At 39.0% G+C, this 23,179-nt stretch overlaps 1 protein-coding gene across 1 annotated transcript in view; it reads left to right on the top strand.

Annotated features, from left to right (window-relative positions):
- DNAH8 (dynein axonemal heavy chain 8) overlaps nt 1-23,179 on the top strand; it is a 327,601-nt gene that overhangs the window by 128,600 nt on the left and 175,822 nt on the right. The window contains exons 34-42 of the mRNA XM_017515278.1: nt 7,594-7,731; nt 8,010-8,250; nt 10,285-10,484; nt 13,348-13,501; nt 14,935-15,098; nt 16,230-16,332; nt 17,309-17,413; nt 17,805-17,966; nt 20,651-20,875. Of these exons, the coding sequence (XP_017370767.1) occupies nt 7,594-7,731; nt 8,010-8,250; nt 10,285-10,484; nt 13,348-13,501; nt 14,935-15,098; nt 16,230-16,332; nt 17,309-17,413; nt 17,805-17,966; nt 20,651-20,875 (1,492 nt within the window). The remainder of the gene's footprint in view (nt 1-7,593; nt 7,732-8,009; nt 8,251-10,284; nt 10,485-13,347; nt 13,502-14,934; nt 15,099-16,229; nt 16,333-17,308; nt 17,414-17,804; nt 17,967-20,650; nt 20,876-23,179) is intronic.

Raw genomic sequence — 23,179 nt, 5'->3', positions numbered from 1 at the left:
ATTGTTCAACACCCACTTATGAGTGAGAACATGCAGTGTTTGATTTTCTGTTCTTGGGTCAGTTTGCTGAGAATGATGGTTTCCAAATTCATCCATGTCCCTACAAAGGACATGAACTCATCGTCTTTTATGGCTGCATAGTATTCCATGGTGTATATGTGCCACATTTTCCCTGTCCACTCTGTCATCAATGGGCATTTGGGTTGGTTCCAGGTCTTTGCTATTGTACACAGGGCTGCAATGAACATACTTATGCATGTGTCTTTATAATAGAATGATTTATAATCCTTTGGATAGATATCCAGTAACGGAATTGCTGGGTCAAATGGAATTTCTATTTCTAGATCCTTGAGGAATCGCCACACTGTCTTCTACAATGGTTGAACTAATTTACACTCCCACCAACAGTGTAAAAGTGTTCCTATTTCTCCACATCTTCTCCAGCATCTGTTGTCTCTAGATTTTTTAATGATCGCCATTCTAACTGGCATGAGATTATATCTCAGTGTGGTTTTGATTTGCACTTCTCTAATGACCAGTGATGATGAGCATTTTTTCATATGTTTGTTGGCCTCCTATATGTCTTATTTTGAAAAGTATCTGTTCATATCCTTCACCCATTTTTTGAATGGGTTTGTTTGTTTTTTTCTTGTAAATCTGTTTTAGTTCTTTGTAGATTCTGGATATTAGCCCTTTGTCAGATGGGTAGATTGCAAAATTTTTTTCCCATTCTGTTGTTTGCTGGTTCACTCTAGTGATTGTTTCTTTTGCTGTGCAGAAGCTCTGGAGTTTGATTAGATCCCATTTGTCTATTTTGGCTTTTGTTGCCAATGCTTTTGGTGTTTTAGTCATGAAGTCCTTGCCTATGCCTATGTCCTGAATGGTTTTGCCTAGGTTTTCTTGTAGGATTTTTATGGCGTTAGGTCTTGTGTTTAAGTCTTTAATCCAGATGGAGTTAATTTTAGTGTAAGGAGTCAGGAAGGGGTCCAGTTTCTGCTTTCTGCACATGGCTAGCCAGTTTTCCCAACACCATTTATTAAACAGGGAGTCCTTTCCCCATTGCTTGTTTTTGTCAGGTTTGTCAAAGATCAGATGGTTATAGATGTATGGCGCTGCCTCCAAGGCCTCTGTTCTGTTCCATTGGTCTATATCTCTGTTTTGGTACCAGTACCATGCTGTTTTGATTACTGTAGCCTTGAAGTATAGTTTGAAATCAGGTTGCATGATGCCTCCAGCTTTCTTCTTTTTGCTTAGAATTGACTTGGCTATGCAGGTTCTCTTTTGGTTCCATATGAAGTTTAAGGTGGTTTTTTCCAGTTCTGTGAAGAAGGTCGTAGGTAGTTTGATTGGGATAGCATTGAATCGGTAAATTACTTTGGGCAGTATGGCCATTTTCACAATATTGATCCTTCCTAACCATGAGCATGGAATGTTTTTCCGTCTGTTTGTGTCCTCTCTTATTTCCTTGAGCAGTGGTTTGTAGTTTTCCTTGAAGAGGTTCTTTACATCCTTTGTTAGTTCTTTTCCTTCATATTTTAGTCTCTTTGTAGCAATTGTTAATGGCAGTTAGTTCTTGATCTGGCTCTCCTTAATTCTGTTATTGGTATAGAGGAATGTTTGTAATTTCTGCACATTGATTTTGTATCCTGAGACTTTGCTGAAGTTGCTTATCAGTTTCAGGAGGTTTTGAGCTGAGACGATGGGGTCTTCTAGCTACACAATCATGTCATCTGCAAATAGAGACAATTTGACTTCCTCCTTTCCTGATTGAATACCCTTTATTTCTTTTTCTTGCCTGATTGCTCTGGCTAGAACTTCCAATAGTATATTGAATATGAGTGGTGAGAGAGGGCATCCTTGTCTAGTGCCAGATTTCAAAGGGAATCCTTTCAGTTTTTGCCCATTCAGTATGATATTGGCTGTGGATTTGTCGTAAATAGCTTTTATTATTTTGAGATACGTTCCGTCGATATCTAGTTTATTGGGAGTTTTTAGCATAAAGGGCTGTTGAATTTTGTCGAAGGTCTTCTCTGCATCAATTGAGATAATCATGTGTTTTTTGTCTTTGGTTCTGTTTATATGGTGAATTACGTTTATGGAGTGTGTGTTGAACCAGCCTTGCATCCCTGGGATGGAGCCTACTTGATTGTGGTGGATAAGCTTTCTTATGTGCTGTTGCAGTCGGTTTGCCAGTATTTTATTGAAGATTTTTGCATTTGTGTTCATCATGGATATTGTCCCGAAGTTTTCTTTTCTTATTGAGTCTCTGCTGGGTTTTGGTATCAGGATGATGTTGGCCTCATAAAATTATTTGGGAAGGATTCTCTCTTTATGGATTGTTTGGAATAGTTTCAGAAGGAGTGGTACCAGCTCCTCTTTGCAGTCTGGTAGAATTTGACTGTGAACCTATCTGGACCTGGGCTTTTTTTGGTTAGTGGGCTCTTAATTCCTGCCTCAACTTCTGCCCTTGTTATTGGTCTATTCAGGGTTTCGACTTCTTCCTGGTTTAGGCTTGGGAGGGTGCAAGTGTCCAGGAATTTATCCATTTCTTCCAGGTTTACTGGTTTATGTGCATAGAATTGTTTGTAGTAATATCTGATGGTAGTTTGTATTTCTGTGGAATCTGTGGCGATATCCCCTTTATCGTTTTTTATTGCATCTATTTGGTTCTTCTCTCTTTTCTTTTTTATTAATCTGGCTAGTTGCCTATTTTGTTGATCTTTTCAAAAAACCAGCTCCTAGATTTATTGATTTTTTGAAGGGTTTTTTTTTTTGTGTCTCTGTCTCCTTCAGTTCTGCTCTGATCTTAGTTATTTCTTGTCTACTGCTAGCTTTTGAGTTTTTTTGATCTTGCTCCTCCAGCTCTTTCAATTTTGATGATAGGATGTCGATTTTCGATCTTTTCTTGCTTCTCATGTGGGCCTTTATTGCTATAAATTTTCCTCTAGACACTGCTCTAAATATGTCCCAGAGATTCTGGTACGTTGTGTCTTTGTTCTCATTGGTTTTGAAGAACATCTTTATTTCTGCCTTCATTTCATTGTTTATCCAGTCAACATTCAAGCGCCAGTTGTTCAGTTTCCATGAAGTTGTGTGGTTCTGAGTTAGTTTCTTAATCCTGAGTTCTAATTTTATTGCATTGTGGTCTGAGAGACTGTTTGTTATTATTTCTGTTCTTTTGCATTTGCTGAGGAGTGATTTACTTCCAATTATACGGTCAATTTTAGAGTAGGTGTGATGTGATGCTGAGAATAATGTATATTCTGTGGATTTGGGGTGGAGACTTCTGTAAATGTCTATTAGGTTTGGTTGGTCCAGATCTGAGTTCAAGTCCTGGATATCCTTGTTAATTTCTGCATCGTTGATCTGTCTAATACTCACAGTGGAGTGTTAAAGTCTCCCACTATTATTGTGTGGGAGTCTAAGTCTCTTTGTAGGTCCTTAAGAGCTTGCTTTACGTATCTGGGTGCTCCTGTAATGGGTGTGTATATATTTAGGATCATAGCTCTTCTTGTTGCATTGATCCTTTTACCATTATGTAATGCCTTTCTTTGTCTCTTTTGATCTTTGTTGGTTTAAAGTCTATTTTATCAGAGACTAGGATTGCAACTCCTGCTTTTTTTTGCTCTCCATTTGCTTGGTAAATCTTCCTCCATCCCTTTACTTTGAGGCTATGTGTAGCCTTGCATGTGAGATGGGTTTCCTGGATACAGCACACTGATGGATTTTGACTTTTTATCCAATTTGCCAGTCTGTGTCTTTTGATTGGGGCATTTAGCCCATTTACATTTAGGGTTAATATTGTTATGTGTGAATTTGATCCTGCCATTTTGATGCTAGCTGGTTGTTTTGCCCATTAGTTGATGTAGTTTCTTCATTGTGTCAATAGTCTTTACCATTTGGTATGTTTTGGAGTGGCTGGTACTGATTGTTCCTTTCTATGTCTAGTTCTTCTTTCAGGAGCTCTTGTAAGGCAGGCCTGGTAGTGATGAAATCTCTGAGCAATTGCTTGTTTGTAAAGGATTTTATTTCTCCTTTGCTTATGAAGCTTAGTTTGGCTGGATATGAAATTCTAGGTTCAAAGTTCTTTTCTTTAAGGATGTTGAATATTGGCCCCCACTCTCTTCTGACTTGTAGAGTTTCTGCAGAGAGATCCCCTGTTAGTCTGATGGGCATCCCTTTGTGGGTAACCCGATCTTTCTTTCTGGCTGTGCTTAGCATTTTTTTCTTCATTTCAACCTTGGTGAATCTGACGATTATGTGCCTTGTGGTTGCTCTTCTTGAGGAATATCTTTGTGGTGTTCTCTGTATTTCCTGGATTTGAATGTTGGCCTGCCTTGCTAGGTTGGAGAAGTTCTCCTGGATAATATCCTGAAGAGTGTTTTCCAGCTTAGATTCATTCTCTCCATCATATTCAGGTACACCTATCAAAAGTGGATTAGGTTTTTTCCATATTTCTTGGAGGCTTTGTTCTTTTCTTTTTACTCTTTTTTCTCTAATCTTACCTTCTCATTTTATTTCGTTGAGTTGATCTTCAATCTCTGATATCCTTTATTCTGCTTGGTCGATTTGGCTATTGAAACTTGTGTATGCTTTGCCAAGTTCTCGTGCTGTGTTTTTCAGCTCAATCAATTCATTTATATTCTTCTCTAAGCTGTTTATTCTCGTTAGCATTTCATCAAACCTTTTTTCAAGGTTCTTCATTTCTTTGCATTGGGTTAGAACATGTTCTTTTAGCTCAGAGAAGTTATTACCCACTTTCTGAAGCCTGTTTCTCTCAATTCATCAGACTCATTCTCCATCCAGCCTTGTTCCCTTCCTGGTGAGGAGTTGTGATCCCTTGGAGGAGGAGAGGCATTCTGGTTTTGGGTGTTTTCATTCTTTTGGCACTGATTTCTTCCCATCATTTGGATTTATCTACCTGTGGTCTTTGTAGTTGGTGACTTTCAGATGGCGTCTCTGTGTGGATGTCCTTTTTGTTGATGATGAAGTTATTTCTTTCTGTTTTTTAGTTTTCCTTCTACAAGTCAGGCCCCTCTGCTGTAGGCCTCCTGGAGGTCCACTCCAGACCCTGCTTGTCTGGGGATCACCTGTGGTTGCTGCAGAACAGTAAGGGTTGCTGCCAGTTTCTTTTTCTCTAATCTTTGTCTCAGAAGGATACTTGCCAGATGTCAGCCTGAGCTCTCCTTTAGGAGGTGTCTCTTTGGATATATGCTGGTTGGGGAGCTGCTTGAGGAGATAGTCTGTCCCTTATAGGTTCTCAAGTACTGAGCTATGAGCTCCATTGTCCATTCAGAGCTGCTGGGCGGGTACGTTTAAGTATGCTACAGTGGAACTCATAACCACCTTTTTTTCCTTGATGCTCTGTCTTGCGAAGGTGGGGCTTTATTTATAAGTTCCTGATGTACTGCTGCCTTTTTTCAGAGATGCCCTGCCCAGAGAGGAGGTAGCCTAGTCACAGTCTGCCAGCGGAGGCATTGCTGAGCTGCCATGGGCTCTGCCCAGCTACTGTGTGAACTTCCTTGTGGTTTTGTTTATAGAGGTGTAGTTAGAACTGCCTCGGTAATGACAGTCTGCCTTGGTAATGGTGGACTGCCTTGGTAATGGCAGACACCCTTCCCCCCACAGAGCTGGACTGTCTGGGTCCAGCTGTGCTTGCTGTGAAACTCTCAATCCAGAGCATTTCAGATTGCTGGTCTTTGTGGGGGTGGGATCCTCCAAGCCAGATCACCTGGCTGCCCGTTTCAGCCCCCTTTTTTTCAGTTGAATGGGTGACTCTTGTCTACCAGGCATTCCAGGTGCCAGTTGAAATATCTGTGCTGGAAACTCACAGCACTTCTCTGCCCAGGAATCTCCTGGTCTGTGGGAAGTAAAAATTTGTTTGGAAATGCAGTGATCACTCACTTTCTGTGTTCTCACTGGCAACTGCACTCCAGAGCTGTTCCTATTCAGCCATCTTTGCCTAATCAAAAATTCTAAATTCTTAACTGTTTTAAGTAGAAGCCAAACAAGCAAAAATCAAAAGACTACAAAAATGGCGTCTCTGGCATTCTTTTTGTATACTTTAAAAAAATATTTTGCAATACTTTATGTAAGCCAATAGGAAACCTGGAGGATGATGCAATAGTCATTTTTTTCAATGTTGCATTACCCTTTAGGCAATGTCATCATTCTCTTTTCTTATTTTTTAAGTCATTTTTAGCATAGTTGAGAATAACAGTAAGTAGTAATGAAATAATTCTAATGATGAAAGATGAATCAAGAATTGGAAAAAGAAGACAACTAAGATTTCAGAATATGTCTTAGATTTATAAAAGGGTCTACTATGCTTACATGGCAATTACAAGATAGAATGGGCCGGGCACAATGGCTCATGCCTGTAATCTCAGCACTTTGGGAGGCCGAGGCAGGTGGATCACCTGAGGTCAGGAATTCGAGACCAGCCTGGCTAACATGGTGAAACCCTGTCTCTTCTAAAAATACAAAAATTAGCTGGGCATGGTGGTACCTGCCTATAATCCCAGCTACCTAGGAGCCTGAGGCAGGATAATTGCTTGAATCCAGGAGGCAGAGGTTGTGGTGAGCTGAGATCACACCACTGCACTTCAGCCTGGTTGACAGAACGAGAGTCTGTCTCAAAAAAAAAAAAAAGATAGCATGACTTTTACTTCATTAAAAAATTAATGTAAATTTTAGTTTTGGTTTTTGAAGTATCTGTAGTAAAGAATAAAAGTTGTGAATATCAATCCTTATGAATAGACTTGAAAACTAAAATTGAATCTAGTAGAACCTTATGGTATGGCATGCCTTAGCTGAGGAATTTCTGGGAGAATCCACACATTCTGTTGAGTGGCTAATTTGGTGTTTTATGCATTTAAGAATTTTCCTTTACTTGGACTTTTTATTCTTGTTTTAAATACAGTAGCTTCATCTAGGCACATGTGGGATTTTTTTTTTTTTTTTTTTAAGAGAGGGCCTTGTTCTGTTGCCCACGCTGGAGTGCAGTGATGCAATCAATGCTCACTGCAACCTTGAACTGGGCTCAAGCAGTCTTTTCACATCAGCCTCCCAAGTAGCTGGGACCACAGGCTTATGCCACCACACCTGACCACATGAGGGAAAACTTCTGTAGAAATAGGATGTTTAAGCTCAGATATAAAGGCAGACCAGAACTTAGTCAAGGGGAATATTCTCATAAAATCCAACTTGTATTTGAAAGAAAAAAAAAGTCAAATAAAACCTTAGCCATAGCTATGATCTTATCATCAAGTTTTGGTCACATTGTTTGCGATGATTGGTATAGTAACCTTCTCATGAAAAAATAGCAAGTTTTTTTCTTTAAAAATTAATCAAAACATTTACTAATGTCAAGTATAGTATGATTTGGAATATTTGGAGCTGTAAACTTGACCTGACTGACAGATCTTTAACAAAGTCTTTGTATCGAAATGGATATAGTTGTAGCATTTGGTATCTATAAGACATTGTACACACAGTGTATAAAATATTTGATTGGATGAACTCTGCCTTTCCAATAATGGAATTTATTAAACATTATCCATGATGTGATAACTTAATTACTTTGTTTCCCAGAAAAGAACTCAACTTGCTGCAGAAGCTGTATGGATTGTATGACACCGTAATGGGCAGTATTAGTGGTTATTATGAAATACTTTGGGGAGATGTAGATATTGAAAAAATTAATGCAGAACTGCAGGAATTTCAAAACAGGTGAGTGTCAGCGGAATTTTTTATAATGTCTGTCTTCTTAGGATCCTATAGGATAAAGTAGATTATTAGCTTATTCCAGAAGCTAATTTATTATAATAAATTACCTTATTTCAGAAGCTAATTTATTATAATAAATTACCTTATTTCAGAAGCTAATTTATTATAATAAATTAGCTTATTTCAGAAGCTAATTTTTTCCCTAATATACCACTGTATATACATAAAACCTTCTTCAAAGAAATGCAAAGGTGGCATTTTTTTCTCTTTTTTTCTGAAAGATGTCGTAAACTTCCAAAAGGACTTAAAGATTGGCAAGCTTTTTTGGATCTGAAAAAAAGAATTGATGATTTCAGTGAGTCATGTCCTCTACTGGAAATGATGACCAATAAGGCCATGAAACAGAGACACTGGGATAGAATCTCCGAGTTAACTGGCACCCCATTTGATGTGGAATCTGATTCTTTTTGCCTTAGAAATATCATGGAAGCACCACTCCTTAAAAACAAGGATGATATTGAGGTACACAAGTATATATATTCTTATCAGTGATCCATTAAAGAAAGCCTCCTTTTCCTTTTCTGAGATTTGTACAGATATTTTATGAGAGGTTGGATTAATTGCCCTCTATAGTACTCCCTCAAAATTTGGGATGATCCTTAACATTCTTGGCTTTTATGAAATAATCTTGTGACTCAATGAGATTATATGATTATTTGAAATACATTATTTGAAATACATTTGCTTTAGAGCCCTTCAATACATCTTCCTTGTCCCCAAANTTGCTGAGGGTTACAAAGAGAAACTGGTCAAATTATTTTAATTAAAATGTCTCTTTACTCAATTATTATTGATAGATTATTACTAAGAAAAAAGTATTAAGTTTTTAGAATTTTCTATTATTACATGTTTACTTTCTAAGATTTTTCATTGGTCCTTTTTCTGTGGCCACCTTTAAAAAAATTTTTTTTACATTAACATTTTTTCTGTCCTTTTTATAGATTATTAGGTCTACAGATATGTAGATTATTAAATCTACATATATTCCCAGATCTGTAAGTTTCAAATGTATAGATTTATAGATGTCTTTGCTTATCTCTTTGAGCACTTTAAACATGATTATTTAAAAATTTTTCACTATGGAAAATTTTAAACATATACAAAAGTAAAGATCTCCTTGCTCTAACATTTATCAACTCATGGCCAATATTATTTTACCTGTACCTCTTGTACTTCAACAACTCTAAATTAAACATAAAGATTTTTTCAGATTCTTCTTTAAGATTAATTTGATCTGGACTGAATTTTTGCTGTTAATGTTTTTTATGTCGGCTATCCTCTGAGCCTTAGATTTTTTTCATGGGTTTTGTAATTTTCATTGAGATGGGGGGGCTCGTTTTGAATGGAAGGCTTTCACAAAATCTGGCTTATATAATGTGTTATATCTTAGTTCGTGTCTTACTTTTCCTTGTAAGTGGCCTTGTGTAGTGGTCTTGTGTAGTGGCCTTGTGGTTGCCTCCTTCACTGCCCGTGTTTCCTCAGCCCCAAGTCCAGAGCCAGGTGTTGTAACAAGAGTCTCCATCCCCTACTGTGCTATGGTGTGAGGATCCAGGCATGTGCTGACCTGTTTCAGGTCCTGGTTGCGGGGCTGGTTTTGTGTCACCCCATCCCCCAGGTCCATAATTCCAGTTAACCTAGTGGCCTAGATGGCAGCTGGAGGCAGTGTTTGCAGCCTCCTTCTGTGAAGGAGATCCCAGCCAGGTGCTCCTTCTCCAATAGATGACTTTTCTCTTCTTCACCCCATGGGAACCAAAGGCCTGGCCCCAGTGGCCCAGGCTCTCAGGCCTGTGTTTTACCTCCACCAACTGGTTTGCATAGCCTTTCCACTTTTGGTTCATGGACATGTTTATCTTATTCTTAAGCCTGGCTCTGCTTTTTTACTGACTTAAAAAAATTATTTTATCCATTATTCCATGTTTTTGGAGTTGAGAAAATGTACCATGTGACCATAAATCTCCCAAATATATAGTTTGGGTTTTCTGCCTTCCTCTAACCTCTTTTTAATAATATGTGTACACAGAAAGGTTTTCTTTCAAAGCATTTCTGTCCTGTTTAAGCAAATGAGATATTCATATTAGGACCAGACAGGCAGGAATATAGTAATATTTATATGTTACTTGAAAGAGTTTAAAAGACTCTCATGTATATTCTCATTTGATTCTCATAGCTAGCTAACATCTGGAATAGACAGGGCAGCTGTCATTATCCCCATTTTAGCCAAAACCTCCAATTGAAAACATAATAAAAAATGATGATTTAAATTACATTGTTTCATGTATGTGGTACAGAAAAATAATTAGTAGTCACCAAATCACAGGGCTCTAGTGTCAAGATGCAACACAATGATTTGAAACCTTATTTCTTGGCTGTAAAGTGACTAATGAACTGGGTGACTTTCAGGTCCCTTTCAAGCTAAAAAAAAATGCTATGATTTTTATGATGTGCTTAACTTGTAGCTGAAAACATCATGACATATCCTTTGCTTTTCCTCCAAAGGACATTTGCATATCTGCCATTAAGGAGAAGGATATCGAAGCCAAGCTGACTCAGGTGATTGAGAACTGGACCAACCAAAATCTGAGTTTTGCAGCATTTAAGGGAAAAGGAGAGCTCCTGCTCAAAGGAACCGAATCGGGAGAAATTATCACTTTGATGGAGGATAGTTTAATGGTCTTAGGGTCCTTACTCAGCAACAGGTAATTTTATAATTTGGGGGAGAGATTTAAATTGGATATTTAGGGTTATAAAATTCTAAGTAAAGGCTCAGTTTTAAAGCTATGGCATTGGATAGGATTCTGCCCTAGACTGCTAGATCTTGTCTGTCCCTATATGAACTGTTTGTTTTCCCTAATACACATGGCCTCCATCTCTTCTTTGATGCTGCTCATCTACCCTTCCCTATTTTTTCTGATGGGCCCCATCCTAATTATTCCTCCCCAAACTGGCAGCTTGTCCTTTGAAAGTCTTGGCTCCCCACTAAGATGACCTCTTCATTTTATCTTTTCTCTTCTTTGTTCCTCTGATTTGACATCATTGACCTCTTGGTTTACCCTGTTCAAGCAGTCACCCAATAGCCCGGGAAAAGCCTGGCCACAGGTGAAAGCAGTCTACCATTAGGGGCTTGGGACTTACTTAGAGACTTTCATTTTTTATGGTGAAAAGAGGCTGAGACGATTATGGCCTGATGAGGTCACCTGTTCATCGTTGAACTATGGACCAGCTTGAAGTTGCCTATGATCTTAAGTGTAGCTTTAGGAAATTTCTGTAGGACTCAGTCAAATTAAATATTCTGTCAGGTCTTTGATCTGGGCATTGGCAACCTCCATTCCTCTCGCTGACTTTGCAGTAGTTCTCAACTATTCTTCACCTGAACACACCTAAGAAATATTTAATATCTCTTCTCCAGGTTGGGATCACTGGTTAGTGAGTGGCATCCTGCATGACCTCTACCCCCAGGGGCAGTCTTGTATTTGCATAATGACAAAGCTGCCAGTTCAGGGAGTTCTGGGTTGAATTCATAAAGGTTAAGGTCCTCAGATGCATCCTCTGCATTCAGGGAATCCTGGCAAAGGTGACCATAGGATATTAGGTGGTTCCTAGACTTCATAGGCTACTGTTTCCCCATGGTTCATTGCAAATTTTGCCATCTGACTGCCTGCCAGAGGAGGGCTGTAGATTCACCTGGCCAGTGTCTGCAGCCAAGGAATTCAGGATTTGAAGCCTTTCTTAAATTCATACTTACTTGGACATAACCTGATTAGTATAATACTTATTTGTGTATTAGTAGACCTCAATGTTTGCAAACTTCTAGGCCCTGCCAGAAGAGTATAAGGATAGCTAAGAAGTCATCACATTCTGGGAGAGTCTCCTCCTAGAGAACTTTGCAGTGCCTAGTCGGTCTGGAAAGCATGTTTCAGAACTAACCACAGACTGCCCTAGTAGTGAGTAGTGCCTACTGGATCTCTAAGACTACTTTGATGTGACTTCAGAAGGAAGTTATATGTCTCCTTGGTGAGACTTGATTATAGATATTGCCTGGATTGTGACACTTCCCTGGTAGATCCCTGATTCCTTGGGACTTCATGGGTCCTGGTGGGTTTGACCACACAAAGTTGTACAATGCAGGTATCTGGCCAAAGGACAGAAACTAGCTATGCTAGATTTTATTTCAGATCTCTTGTTTCCATCTTTAGAAATTATACACGATCAAGGATGACTCTTTTTATTCTCTGTGCAGAAACATTTTTGGTCTGTCTAGTTGCTTCATCTCCCTAAACTGCCTGCCTATGCCATGTTAGTTTACATGTCTTTATTTGGAAGATGTTTTTGGCATATTGACTGCCTTTCAGCTCTAGACCAGTGGCCAGGTAAACAGTATAAATTGAGTGTTGGGAAAAATGCCTCTTACTGCCTGAACAACTGGATTACCTACCTCCTTGAAGCAATTTGTGTACATCTCCATTTGTAACTTCATGTATAACATAGGCTTTCAGGGAAGTTATGGGTTGTATTCAGGCACCAGACTGTACCCAGAAAAACCTCATTCTGCGTATGAATATCTTCAAATCACTCTGTCCTAGATCAAGACAAGTTTGAAGATCCTAGTCAACAAGTGCCTCTCACCAGCAAATGTCACTGCAACCACATTGAAACTACTTGACCTTAGCACACACAACAGTCAGCTTCTTGCTCTAACTGTAGGTAGTTGGGGTTTTTACCCAGTAACCTCCCATTGCTACCTCCAAGACATCCATTCTATTTCTTGTCTTCCTCTGTGTGCTCAGCTTTCTGGACTCCTTGTATTCTCATAAACACTTCAGCAAGCCCTAATAATCAGAAAACAGGAGCCATGCTATTGTGGGGAAGCAATCCTGGGTCTCTAGCATTGCAGAATCTGGTTGCAATACCTGGTGTAATTTGCTGTCTGTGGGTGGGAAGAGCACACCTGTAAGTGAACATCAGACCTCAAGCTTGACCCTGGATTTGTGGTCATCTTTCTCCAGGTGAACCTGGTGATACCTAATCCTCTCCTGGTCTTTAGGGATCTGATTTGTCCTGTCCTTTTAGAGATAGTCTGTCACTTGCTGGATGAAACCTTTAAGACCATTCATAAAAGGAAAATCCCTGGATAGGGCTCTCTTTCCCTAGATTCAATAGTTCCATGGACCAATAACAGTGTCTTATGTGTTACTCTTACAGGCAGTCCCCACTTGGATTTGGTTCACAGAAGTTTTGGAAAACCCATCTTATTCCTTGTTTGCCATTTACTCCCAGAAGCAACTAGCACAGTTCCTTTGCTGGACCTAAGTACCATAAAACTAGGCCCATTCTCCTATTCTATGACTGACACATGGGAACAATAAGTAAAATCACATAGGGATATGAGTTTTATTCATCAAAAGCAACCGTTTTTGTTAGCTGTATGAGAGCTAGTAGGAACTGCCCTTTTAGGACAAAACATTCATTCCCAAAGTAGTATTTCTTTTGTAATTTACTTCGGTAAGGCGGTACTATTTTCTGAATCTTTGAAACGTGATCTTTTCTGTTCTTACCTTTTAGATACAATGCTCCATTTAAAAAAACTATCCAGAATTGGGTGTATAAATTGTCCACTTCCTCAGATATAATTGAAGAGTGGCTTGTAGTACAGAACCTTTGGGTTTATCTTGAAGCCGTCTTTGTAGGTGGAGATATTGCCAAACAGCTGCCTCAGGTAAATACAGCTTTTGTAATTACTGATAAAATAATTTGGTGTATGTTGTCTTTATGTCTCCGTAAACGTCTTCACAAAGACATATGGTCAGGGCTTGGCTATGCCAGGGTTTGGCAAACTATGGCCCACTTGCCTGTTTTTGTAAATAAAGTTTTATTGGAACACAGTCACATCCATTCCTTTATATATTGTCTGTGGCTGCTTTAGCACCACAACAGCAGAGCCGAGTAGTTATAACTGAGATTATATGGCCCAAAAAGTCTGAAATCTTTATTATCTGGCCCTATACGGATGTTTTTTTTAAAGTGCTGACCTCTGATTAGCAGAAAGAAGAAACTCACATAGTTTTAAACAGTGAATAATCACGAGGTTGCTTGAGGATGTGAGGTACATTCAAATACAGTACTATAAAATTATAGTAGCTCACCTTTTCTAAGAGTTAACCTCATGATAGTCCTCTGAGTGTAGTATTAAAATTAACCTATATTCTGTAAGCACAGATTAACTTTAATGATTAGTAAGTCTACTACTAGCAGATCAGAAGAATAGTGTGGAGCAAGAAAACAGCCTTGGGAGGCTGTAAAAAAAAACCTTTAAAACAGCTCTATTGGGGTCCTTTAAATAAATTCCAATAACTATAATAACTGATAGTTTTGGTCTATGAAGGTAACTTTCCTCTTAGAAAATCAAGCCTGCTCTTCCTAAACTTCTGTATTTACAAACAGGACCTATATAGGTTAAAAATCAAGGATAAAAGAGTTTTTTTTTGAAAGTGGCCGAATTCCTTTGTACTATAGCACGTTTTTAAAGCATTAAACCGAAATATATCATTTTTGTTTTTTAATCAGAAGGCTGTATTTTTAAAAGAGGCAAGATTATGCCAATTTCTAGAGGCATTTTTGCAATTGAGTGCAAAGCTTAATATCATTCACAGTAAATAGAAAATTTTCACTTGCAAAAATGTAAATGAAACTTTGTTTTGTGGTTTTACTGTGTTTTTTTTCTTTTTTCCCCCCTGCCCTGGGGTACTATTGAGCTGTAATTATTCCAAGAATCCTGAGATCAAATTATTTTCATGCTTCTTCAGCTTGCTCATCAAACCAAAACACCTGGGGTGCTGAAACACTAGATTGGAACTTTAAGTTGATAGCTCTGCAAATTAATCATATGGTACTTTGAAAAACATATTAAATACAATGAAACAAATAAGCAATAAGCCCCATTGTGATAAAGTAGCATTTTAATATGCAGTTTTATAACTTTGGGTTTGTGTCATTCAGAATTAATTCAAATGAAAAAAAATTGTCTGTTTAAATTATGCCTGAGACTAATAGAGGCTGGTTTGAAGAACTATAGAAAATTCCAGGGTGAAGGCCTTGCTTTTTTTCAGTTATCCAAATGCTAATTTTTACTGGCTATGGATTTGTTTTCAGGAAGCAAAACGTTTTCAGAATATTGACAAGTCATGGATAAAAATAATGCAGCGAGCTCATGAGAATCCCAATGTGATTAATTGCTGTGTTGGAGATGAGACCATGGGACAACTTTTACCTCATTTGCATGAGCAGTTGGAAGTGTGCCAGAAGTCACTGACAGGGTAAGAGTTTAATTTTTAAAACATGTATCATTTTGTATGCCACTGTGTTTTATCCCAAACTTACTAGAATTGACTACATTTCTGGTTTGATATGATGGTTAAAGTATGGATAGAAACTTAAATTTTACATAGATTTAACTTTTCTGCAAGGAAGACACCTTTGTCTTAGGGATGGGTGGGTGAAGGCATTGTATTAGTTCCCTAGGGCTGCTGTAACAAATTTCCACAGACTGGTTGGCTTAAAGCAACAGAAATTCATTCTCTCACATTTGTGGTGACAAGAAGTCTGAAATCAAGGTGTTGGCTCCCTCTGAAGACTCTAAGAGAGGATCTTCCCTTGCCTCTTTTGGTTTCTTGTGGCTCTAAGAGTTTCTTGGCTTGTGGCTACATAACCCCAATCTCTCGCTGTCTTCACCTGGCCTTCTCCTCTTCTTCCTGTGTGTCTCTTATGCCATTTGTCATTGGATTCAGGGCTCTTCAAGATCCTTAATCTCAAGATCCTTCATCCCCTTTGCAAAAGTCCTTTTTCCAAATAAGGTCACACTCACAGATTTCAGGGAATAGGAAAGACATGGACATGTGCACTAAGAGAACAATTCACCAGACAGATTCAGTTTTATTTTCATTTTCATTTATTTATTTTATTTTTACCATCATAAGAGGATAGCTGTCAGGATAATTTTTTAAGGGGAGTTCATTTCAATTTCTATTTGAAATAGGGTGATAATACATCCTGGTTTGTCCAAGTTTATGCCTCTGTCCTGGCTTAATGGTTAGTTGTCCCCGCTTTCACTCTCAAAATGTGTTGGTTTGGAGATAAGGTTTGTGCTCCCCCTTGGTTTAAGCCATGAGATTTCCAGCAGCCTTAGAAAAGTCATAGGAGGGCATCTGTTGATAAAGGAAAGGACAGCAGATGATGGAGCAGACTTGCTCTGATTCTCTTGTTTTCCCAAGTGCCATCCATGGTGGAACATGGACTTTGGTTTCCACCAAACATGCAGGGTAAGTGATAAATGACTTTAGGTGTTTGTTATTATCTTAGCAAAGATGTTAGTGATTATGTCTCGGCTAGAAAAATAATAATTTAGAGGGAAAAGCCACTTGGTAACATACTATCACCTTTATTTGTAGGTATTTGGAGAAGAAACGATTACTGTTTCCAAGGTTCTTCTTTGTATCTGATCCAGTTCTCTTGGAAATTCTTGGACAAGCCAGTGATTCCCACACCATACAGGTATAATCCAAGAATCTATGATCAAAATTGCTTTTTCCACAGCATACACAATCAAGAATAAAACTGAAGTTAAAATATTAAAAATGCAGGCAGGAAAGAAGAGTACTACAAATTACATTGATCATAAAATTTATTTTCTGTGTATTTGGAGCCTGTTATCCTGAAGCAGTCCAGCCGTGTTAAGCAAGTCACTGACTATGCCACTCCTAGCTGTGTGACCTTGGCAAGCTTCCTAATTTCCCCATGCCTCAATTTCCACATCTGTAAAATCAGGATATTAATGTTTCTCACCTCACAGGACTGTCATGAGGATTATATGAGAGCATGCATAGCAAAGTCTCTAGCACACAGTATGTGTTTATTAAATCGAATTTATCATTATGAGTACTTTATTCTAAATATTCTTAGACCAAATAGGGGTTGTATTTTGGATTTGTCCTTTTTTCCTTCCAGAATACTTCTCAAATGCTTTTAGCCATTTCTCAGAGCAATATTTTGGAAGAGGAAAAAAAAAACCATAGTGAACTGAGAGTGGGAGGCATGGAAGGGCCCATCCTGGGGCCACTTCTTGTTTGGGGATCTGGGAAACGGCTAATGTTATTTCCTTGCTGGTTTCCAGGGACTTATAATGATGAGAAGAGAGAATGGAATGGCTCTGTGAAAGGTGGAGAGAGGAAAGGACTGAGCTATATCTTGTGGGGAAGGAGGGGTGAGGCAGTATGGTCCAGTCTCCATCTGGAGGAAGGTGGCAGTCCTTAGTCTAATCTGCATAGCATGAGAAGGAGCCATATGCGGACTTGGATAAAAGATTCTGTAGGGCTTGATTTTACAAAGTAGGCCTCCAAGCCAGTCAAGGGTCAAAGCAAGTCTCTCGATTTTTTGAGACAATGAAGTCAATTCTTAACCTTTTAAAAAGATACAAAATATTCAGGTTTTGTGTTCAGCCTCATGTGTGATGTTTTCCTCTGTCTTACAGCCGCATCTCCCTGCAATATCTGACAACATCAATGAGGTGACATTTCATTCAAAAGACTACGATCGCATCATGGCCGTCATTTCAAGAGAAGGAGAAAAAATTGTTGTAATTTACCTTGCTTTAAATTTTGTTACTAGAATTTCTTTAAAAACTTAGGTTGAGGAGAATGCAATTCTCTTATGGAAAAAAACAGGAGGAGAGCTAGTTCTCGTTCTCTAGCCCTGGGCTTTGTTAAAAACTAGTTTAGATAAATCCTTTAACAACTTCTCTTGAGACTCATTTTGTAATTTATAAAGTGAAAGTTTTAGACTAGGTGATCCCTATAGTTCCTTCCAGCTATAGTATTAGATGATTTTACCCATATTTAAAATATTTTGTATAAAATATGAAACTGTTTGCTTGTCGTAGGGCACTGTGATTTATTAAGTATGCATGGGACATCTGTAAAAATGCCAAATTATTATCAATTTATAATATATTTGTAATTTTGTTTTAGTTGGATAATTCTGTTATAGCCAAAGGTCCTGTGGAGATTTGGCTTCTGGAATTGTTAAAAATGCAGATGTCATCATTACATAATATAATTAGATCCGCTTTCTATCAAATCAGTGATACAGGATTTCAGCTCTTACCATTCCTCAGCCACTTTCCAGCACAGGTGAGAATACACAATGCTTAAGTCATGGTGAAAAGAAATGGAAGTAAAGGGGAAGGTTGCTTAGGAGGTAGTTGGGCTGATGGTGTGAGGCAATTATAGCTTTGAACTAGTTAGAGTGGCCTACCCATGCTCATTTAAACCTCAGCTCCCAGCCACCTGCTTGTCAACCAACAAGCAACCCATCCCATCCGCCAGAAGAGGATATGTCACTATTTTCTCATCATTAAGGATATGTACATTGAGTCTAATAGATACATAATGTGTATGTGTATATATATATATATATATATATATTCATTATTTTTAAGGTTTTTAAAAAATGATTGACATTTACTTACTATCAAGTTAATTTAACATTTTTATCTGAAATTATTTAAAATTCTACTTCTGCTTTCTTTTAAAATATGTTTCAAAGATTTGAATGCAATGGATCCTTGCTGCAAAAATTTGGAAAAATGCAAAAATTATAAAAGTGGAATACTTGGGTGATGGGTTGATAGGTGCAGCAAACCACTATGGCACACGTTTACCTATGTAATAAACCTGCACGTTCTGCACATGTATCCCAAAACTTAAATAAAATAAAAATAAAAGTGGAAATAAGAATTTCCCATATTACTACCACCTAAAAATTATGACTATATTAATATTTTAGTGTATTCCCTTCTAATATTTATGTGTTTATTGCTGTTTTTCCCTTTCTTTTTTTAAATTGACATATAACTATTGTACATATTTATGGGATACATAGTGATGTTTTGATAAACATGTCTTGTGATCAGGTGAGGGTAATTAGCATATTCATCTTCTCAAACACTTACCATTTCTTTGTGTTGGGAACAATTAATATCCTCCTCCTAGCTATTTGAAACTATGTGTTATTCTTAACTATAGTTATCCTACAGTGGTATAGAACTGGGCCTATTAGGAACTAGGCTGCACAGCAGGAGGTGAGTGGCGGGCAAGTGAGTATTACTGCCTCAGCTCTATCTCCTGGCAGATCAGCGGTGGCTTTAGATTCTCTTAGGAGGGCGAACCCTGTTGTGAACTGTGCATGTGAGGGATCTAGGTCGTATGCCCCTTATGAGAATCTAAACCATCCCCCGATCTCTGTCCATGGAAAAAATGTCTTCCACAAAACCGGTCCCAAGTGCCAAAAAGGCTGGGGATTACTGGTACAGATCACTAAAACTTAGTCCTCCTACCTAGCTGTGATTTTGTGTCCTTTAGCAAATCTGTCCCTGTCCTCCTCTTTTCCTTACCTTTCCCAGCCTCTAGTATCCTCCATTCTACTTTCACTTCTCTGAGGTCAGCTTTATTTTAGCTTCCATGTATGTGTGAGAACATGTGGTGCCTTCTCATATTGTTTAATGTATTTATTATAGGCGTCGAATAATGTTGATGAGAATGGGCATTCTTATTTTCTGTTTTTTTTTTTTTTTTTTTTTTTTTTTTTTTTTTTTTTTTTTTTTTTTTTTTTTTTTTTTTTTTTTTTTTTTTTTTTTTTTAAATGAGACGTCCTCTGTTTTTCACTGTTAAGTTGCATGCCTTTTTAGAATGAGTATATAACATAATTTTAAGTTGTTCTTGGTGACTCAGGATAATGATTGTAAAGACTTGCCTTTGGATAGACACCATTATGCAGCAGGTGTTGGGGTCTGCTGGTCTGTTTGTCTTTAAGTCAGGCCGTCTTATGCTGCTATGCTTTTGTAGTTTTTCTCTTTGTCTTTCCTCACTTGGACCATCATCTGCTGCTCTCAGGGCCAGAATCTGCTTCCTCTTGGGGACTTCCTGACACTGGCTATTTTCTCCAGATCCCATTGCTCACTTTCACCAGGTGCTTTCATTTATCTGTGGCTTCAGCCCCCAGGATTGGCCACTGCTCTAGCAGGAAAAGTATCGAAGTCCCTGATAAGGCAGAGACAGAAAGAGGGCTTTAGTCTTCCTTTCCTCGTTGTTGAGCCCATGGCAAGCAGTATCTATATACCGCCCGCCTTGTTTGGTCCAAATGATGTTGGATCTGCTATTCGACTCTGGATGAATAGTGAAGGGATGAGGGTGGGGCATGCTCAGAATACTTTTATTACCTTTTCTGGGGCAGAAATTGGAGCTTAAGGTGGCATCCTCCCACAATGTCTTTATGCCTTCATCAGGATACAAAGAACACAAGCTTCTCCCCTTCTCACTTTCTGTCTCCCTCTCTCTTCTATAGATAAATATAGAAACAAAAAGTAGACATTGGTAAAGATGTGGATATCAGAGAGAGGGAGCAATCAAGAAAGGAGCTAGGCTGCATATTGTTTTTAGAAGAACAAAGAGACTTTCAGAAAGCCGTACTCAAGAACAAGTAAATAAATTCATTTGCTTTTCTTGAGAAAGAAAAATCATTGCATGGAAGTATATAATAGTCTCAGGCCCTCTGTAGAAAAATTTCCTAAGCATCTTCAGTAACATACATATAATTCAACAAATGGTAGCCAGTATTTTAATGATCATTAATCTATTTACTTTGAAATAATTAAATATTAATAGTTAAAACTTTAACTGTTTCCCTCCTTTGGGAGTGAAGAAATGCAAGTCTATCTCATTTTTAGTTTAAAATGTGAACAAGTGACCACCAGATTTTATTACAGATGTGCTTTAAATATTTGGCAAATTTCAATATTTGTCTGCTGGATCTGTAGGTTGGACTTCTGGGAATTCAGATGTTGTGGACACACGATTCAGAAGAGGCTTTACATAATGCAAAAGATGACAGGAAAATCATGCAAATGACCAATCAGAAATTCCTGGATATTCTAAATACTCTCATTAGTCAGACAACACATGATCTCAGCAAGTTTGATAGAGTGAAATTCGAAACTCTAATTACCATCCATGTGCATCAGAGAGATATTTTTGATGACTTGGTAAGATATCTTTTTCTTAATTAGGTGTACTAATAATGAACAGTTAAGAATTGTATATGTTGCCTAACTTACGTGAAATTTCCATTTACTTGGTCCTTTTACGTAACTGTGTCCATCAATATCACGTCCACAATATTGTATACCTGTATTGGGTGGTTTAAACAACCAAATATATTCATTTGACACTCTGAAAGTCTGGAACCAACTGATGTGATATGAGTCAACAAGTTGTTATATTAAACCAAATAAACAGGAACATGATATAATTTAGGTCATAAGCTCTGTTGGGTTGATTGGAAAAGGAACACAGATTGAATGGAATCAGGCTTCAGGACACTCTCGTGGCTGTTCATCCAGTTGGTGGTGATCATGGGCTTGATTTGGGCAAAGTTCTTTAGGGCAGGACTAAGAAGGGTAAGTGTTTGAATTCCTTTAGAAATAGGACTCTAGGGATCGATCCAAGATGGCCGTTTAGGAACAGCTCAGGATTGCAGCTCCCAGTAAAAGCGCAGAGGATGAGTGGACGCCACATTTTTATTGCCCACAGACCAGGAAATTCCCAGGCGGAGGAGCTCCACAGGTCACCAGCGTGGCTGATTCGGCCAGTGCGGCTGTGCCGGCCGGCACCGCTGCTTTGCCCTGCGTGGCTGCTTTGCCGGCGCCCCGGAGCAGCGGTTCTCCATACAAAATACACTGGTCTGGGTGCCCCTTTTGGCTGGCGATTGGAACCACGGGAAGTCGCCCATTCGTCTCTTTAAAAAGGGGACTGAGCAGGGAACCAGGACAGTAGATTCCAGGGCAAAAAAAGGGCCGTGAATCTCACTGCTGCTGTTTAAGCCAGCGCAGTGAATTGCCGCAGGGGAAAACACTGAGACCCGGCACCTCTTCAACAGGCGACTGGAGCACCAACTTTAAAAAAAAAAAAAAAAAGGGCTCTGAGGCAAGGAGCCAGCGATCAGGCTTGGCCATTCCCACCCCCACAAAAGAACAGCAATCAGAAACTCTCTGGATTGAGAGTTTCACAGCAAGCGCAGCTGAACCCGGGACGGCCCAGCTCTGTGGGCGAGGGGCGTCCGCCATTACCGAGGCAGCCCACCGCTATGGAGATAGTCAGCCAATGGTGAGGCAGCACGCCATTGCCAAGGCAACCCACCACTGCAGAAAGACTCCGCCCCAACAGAGGCGGGCCACCATTGCTGAGGCAGTTCTAACTACACCCATATAAATAGGACTGCAGGGAAGTTCACTAGGCAGCTGGGCGGAGCCCACAGCAGCTCAGCAAAGCCTCTACAGGCAGACAGTGACTAGGCTGCCTCCTTGCTGGGCAGGGCAGCTCTGAAGGAAATAAAAAGAAGGCAGCAGCATAACAGGAAACTCATAAAGCCCTAAATCCCTGGGACAGAGCACCTGGGAACAAAAAGCAGTTTATGAGTTCTGCTGCAGCAGACCTAAACGTACCTGCCCAGCAGCTCTGAATGAACAATGGAGCTCACAGCTCAGCATTTGAGCTCTTATAAAGAAGAGACCATCTCTTCAAGCAGCTCCCTGACCCTTGTATATCCAAAGAGCCACCTCATAAAGGAGAGATCAGATTGACACTTGGCAGGTACCCTTCTGGGACAAAGATAGCAGAAGAAGAAAACTGGTAACAACCCTTACTGTTCAGCAGCTGCTGCAGGTGAACCCCAGGCAAGCAGAGCCTGGAGTGGACCTCAGCAGACCTACAGCAGAGGGGCCAGACTGTCAGAAGGAAAACCAAGAAACAGAAACAACCTCATCATCAACAAACAGAACATCCACTCAGAGACCCAATCTGAAAGCCAGCAACTACAAAGACGACAGGTGGATAAATCCATAAAGATGGGAAGAAACCAGCACAAAAAGGATGAAAACACCCAACACCAGAACACCTCTCCTCCTAAAAGGGATCACAACTCCTCACCAGCAAGAGAACAAGGTTGGATGGAGAGCGAGTGTGATGAAATGACAGAATCAGACTTCAGAAGGTGGGTAGTAAGAAATTTCTGTGAACTAAAAGAACATGTTCTAACCCAATGCAAAGAAACTAAGAACCTTGAAAAAGATTTGACGAAATGCTAACGAGAATGGACAAAATAGAAAGGAATATAAGTGAATTGATGGAGCTGAAAAATACGATATGAGAACTTCGCGAAGCATGCACAAGTATCAACAGCCGAATTGACCAAGCAGAGAAGAAAGGATATCAGAGGTCGAAGATCAACTCAATGAAATAAAATGAGAAGGCAAGAATGGAGAAAAAAGGGTAAAAAGGAATGAACAAAG

This window comes from Cebus imitator, unplaced genomic scaffold (assembly GCF_001604975.1).
Source record: "Cebus imitator isolate Cc_AM_T3 unplaced genomic scaffold, Cebus_imitator-1.0 Scaffold546, whole genome shotgun sequence".
Classification (NCBI taxonomy): domain Eukaryota; kingdom Metazoa; phylum Chordata; class Mammalia; order Primates; family Cebidae; genus Cebus; species Cebus imitator.
Note: the sequence above shows the minus strand (reverse complement) of the source record. Positions and strands in the feature narration are given on the sequence as shown.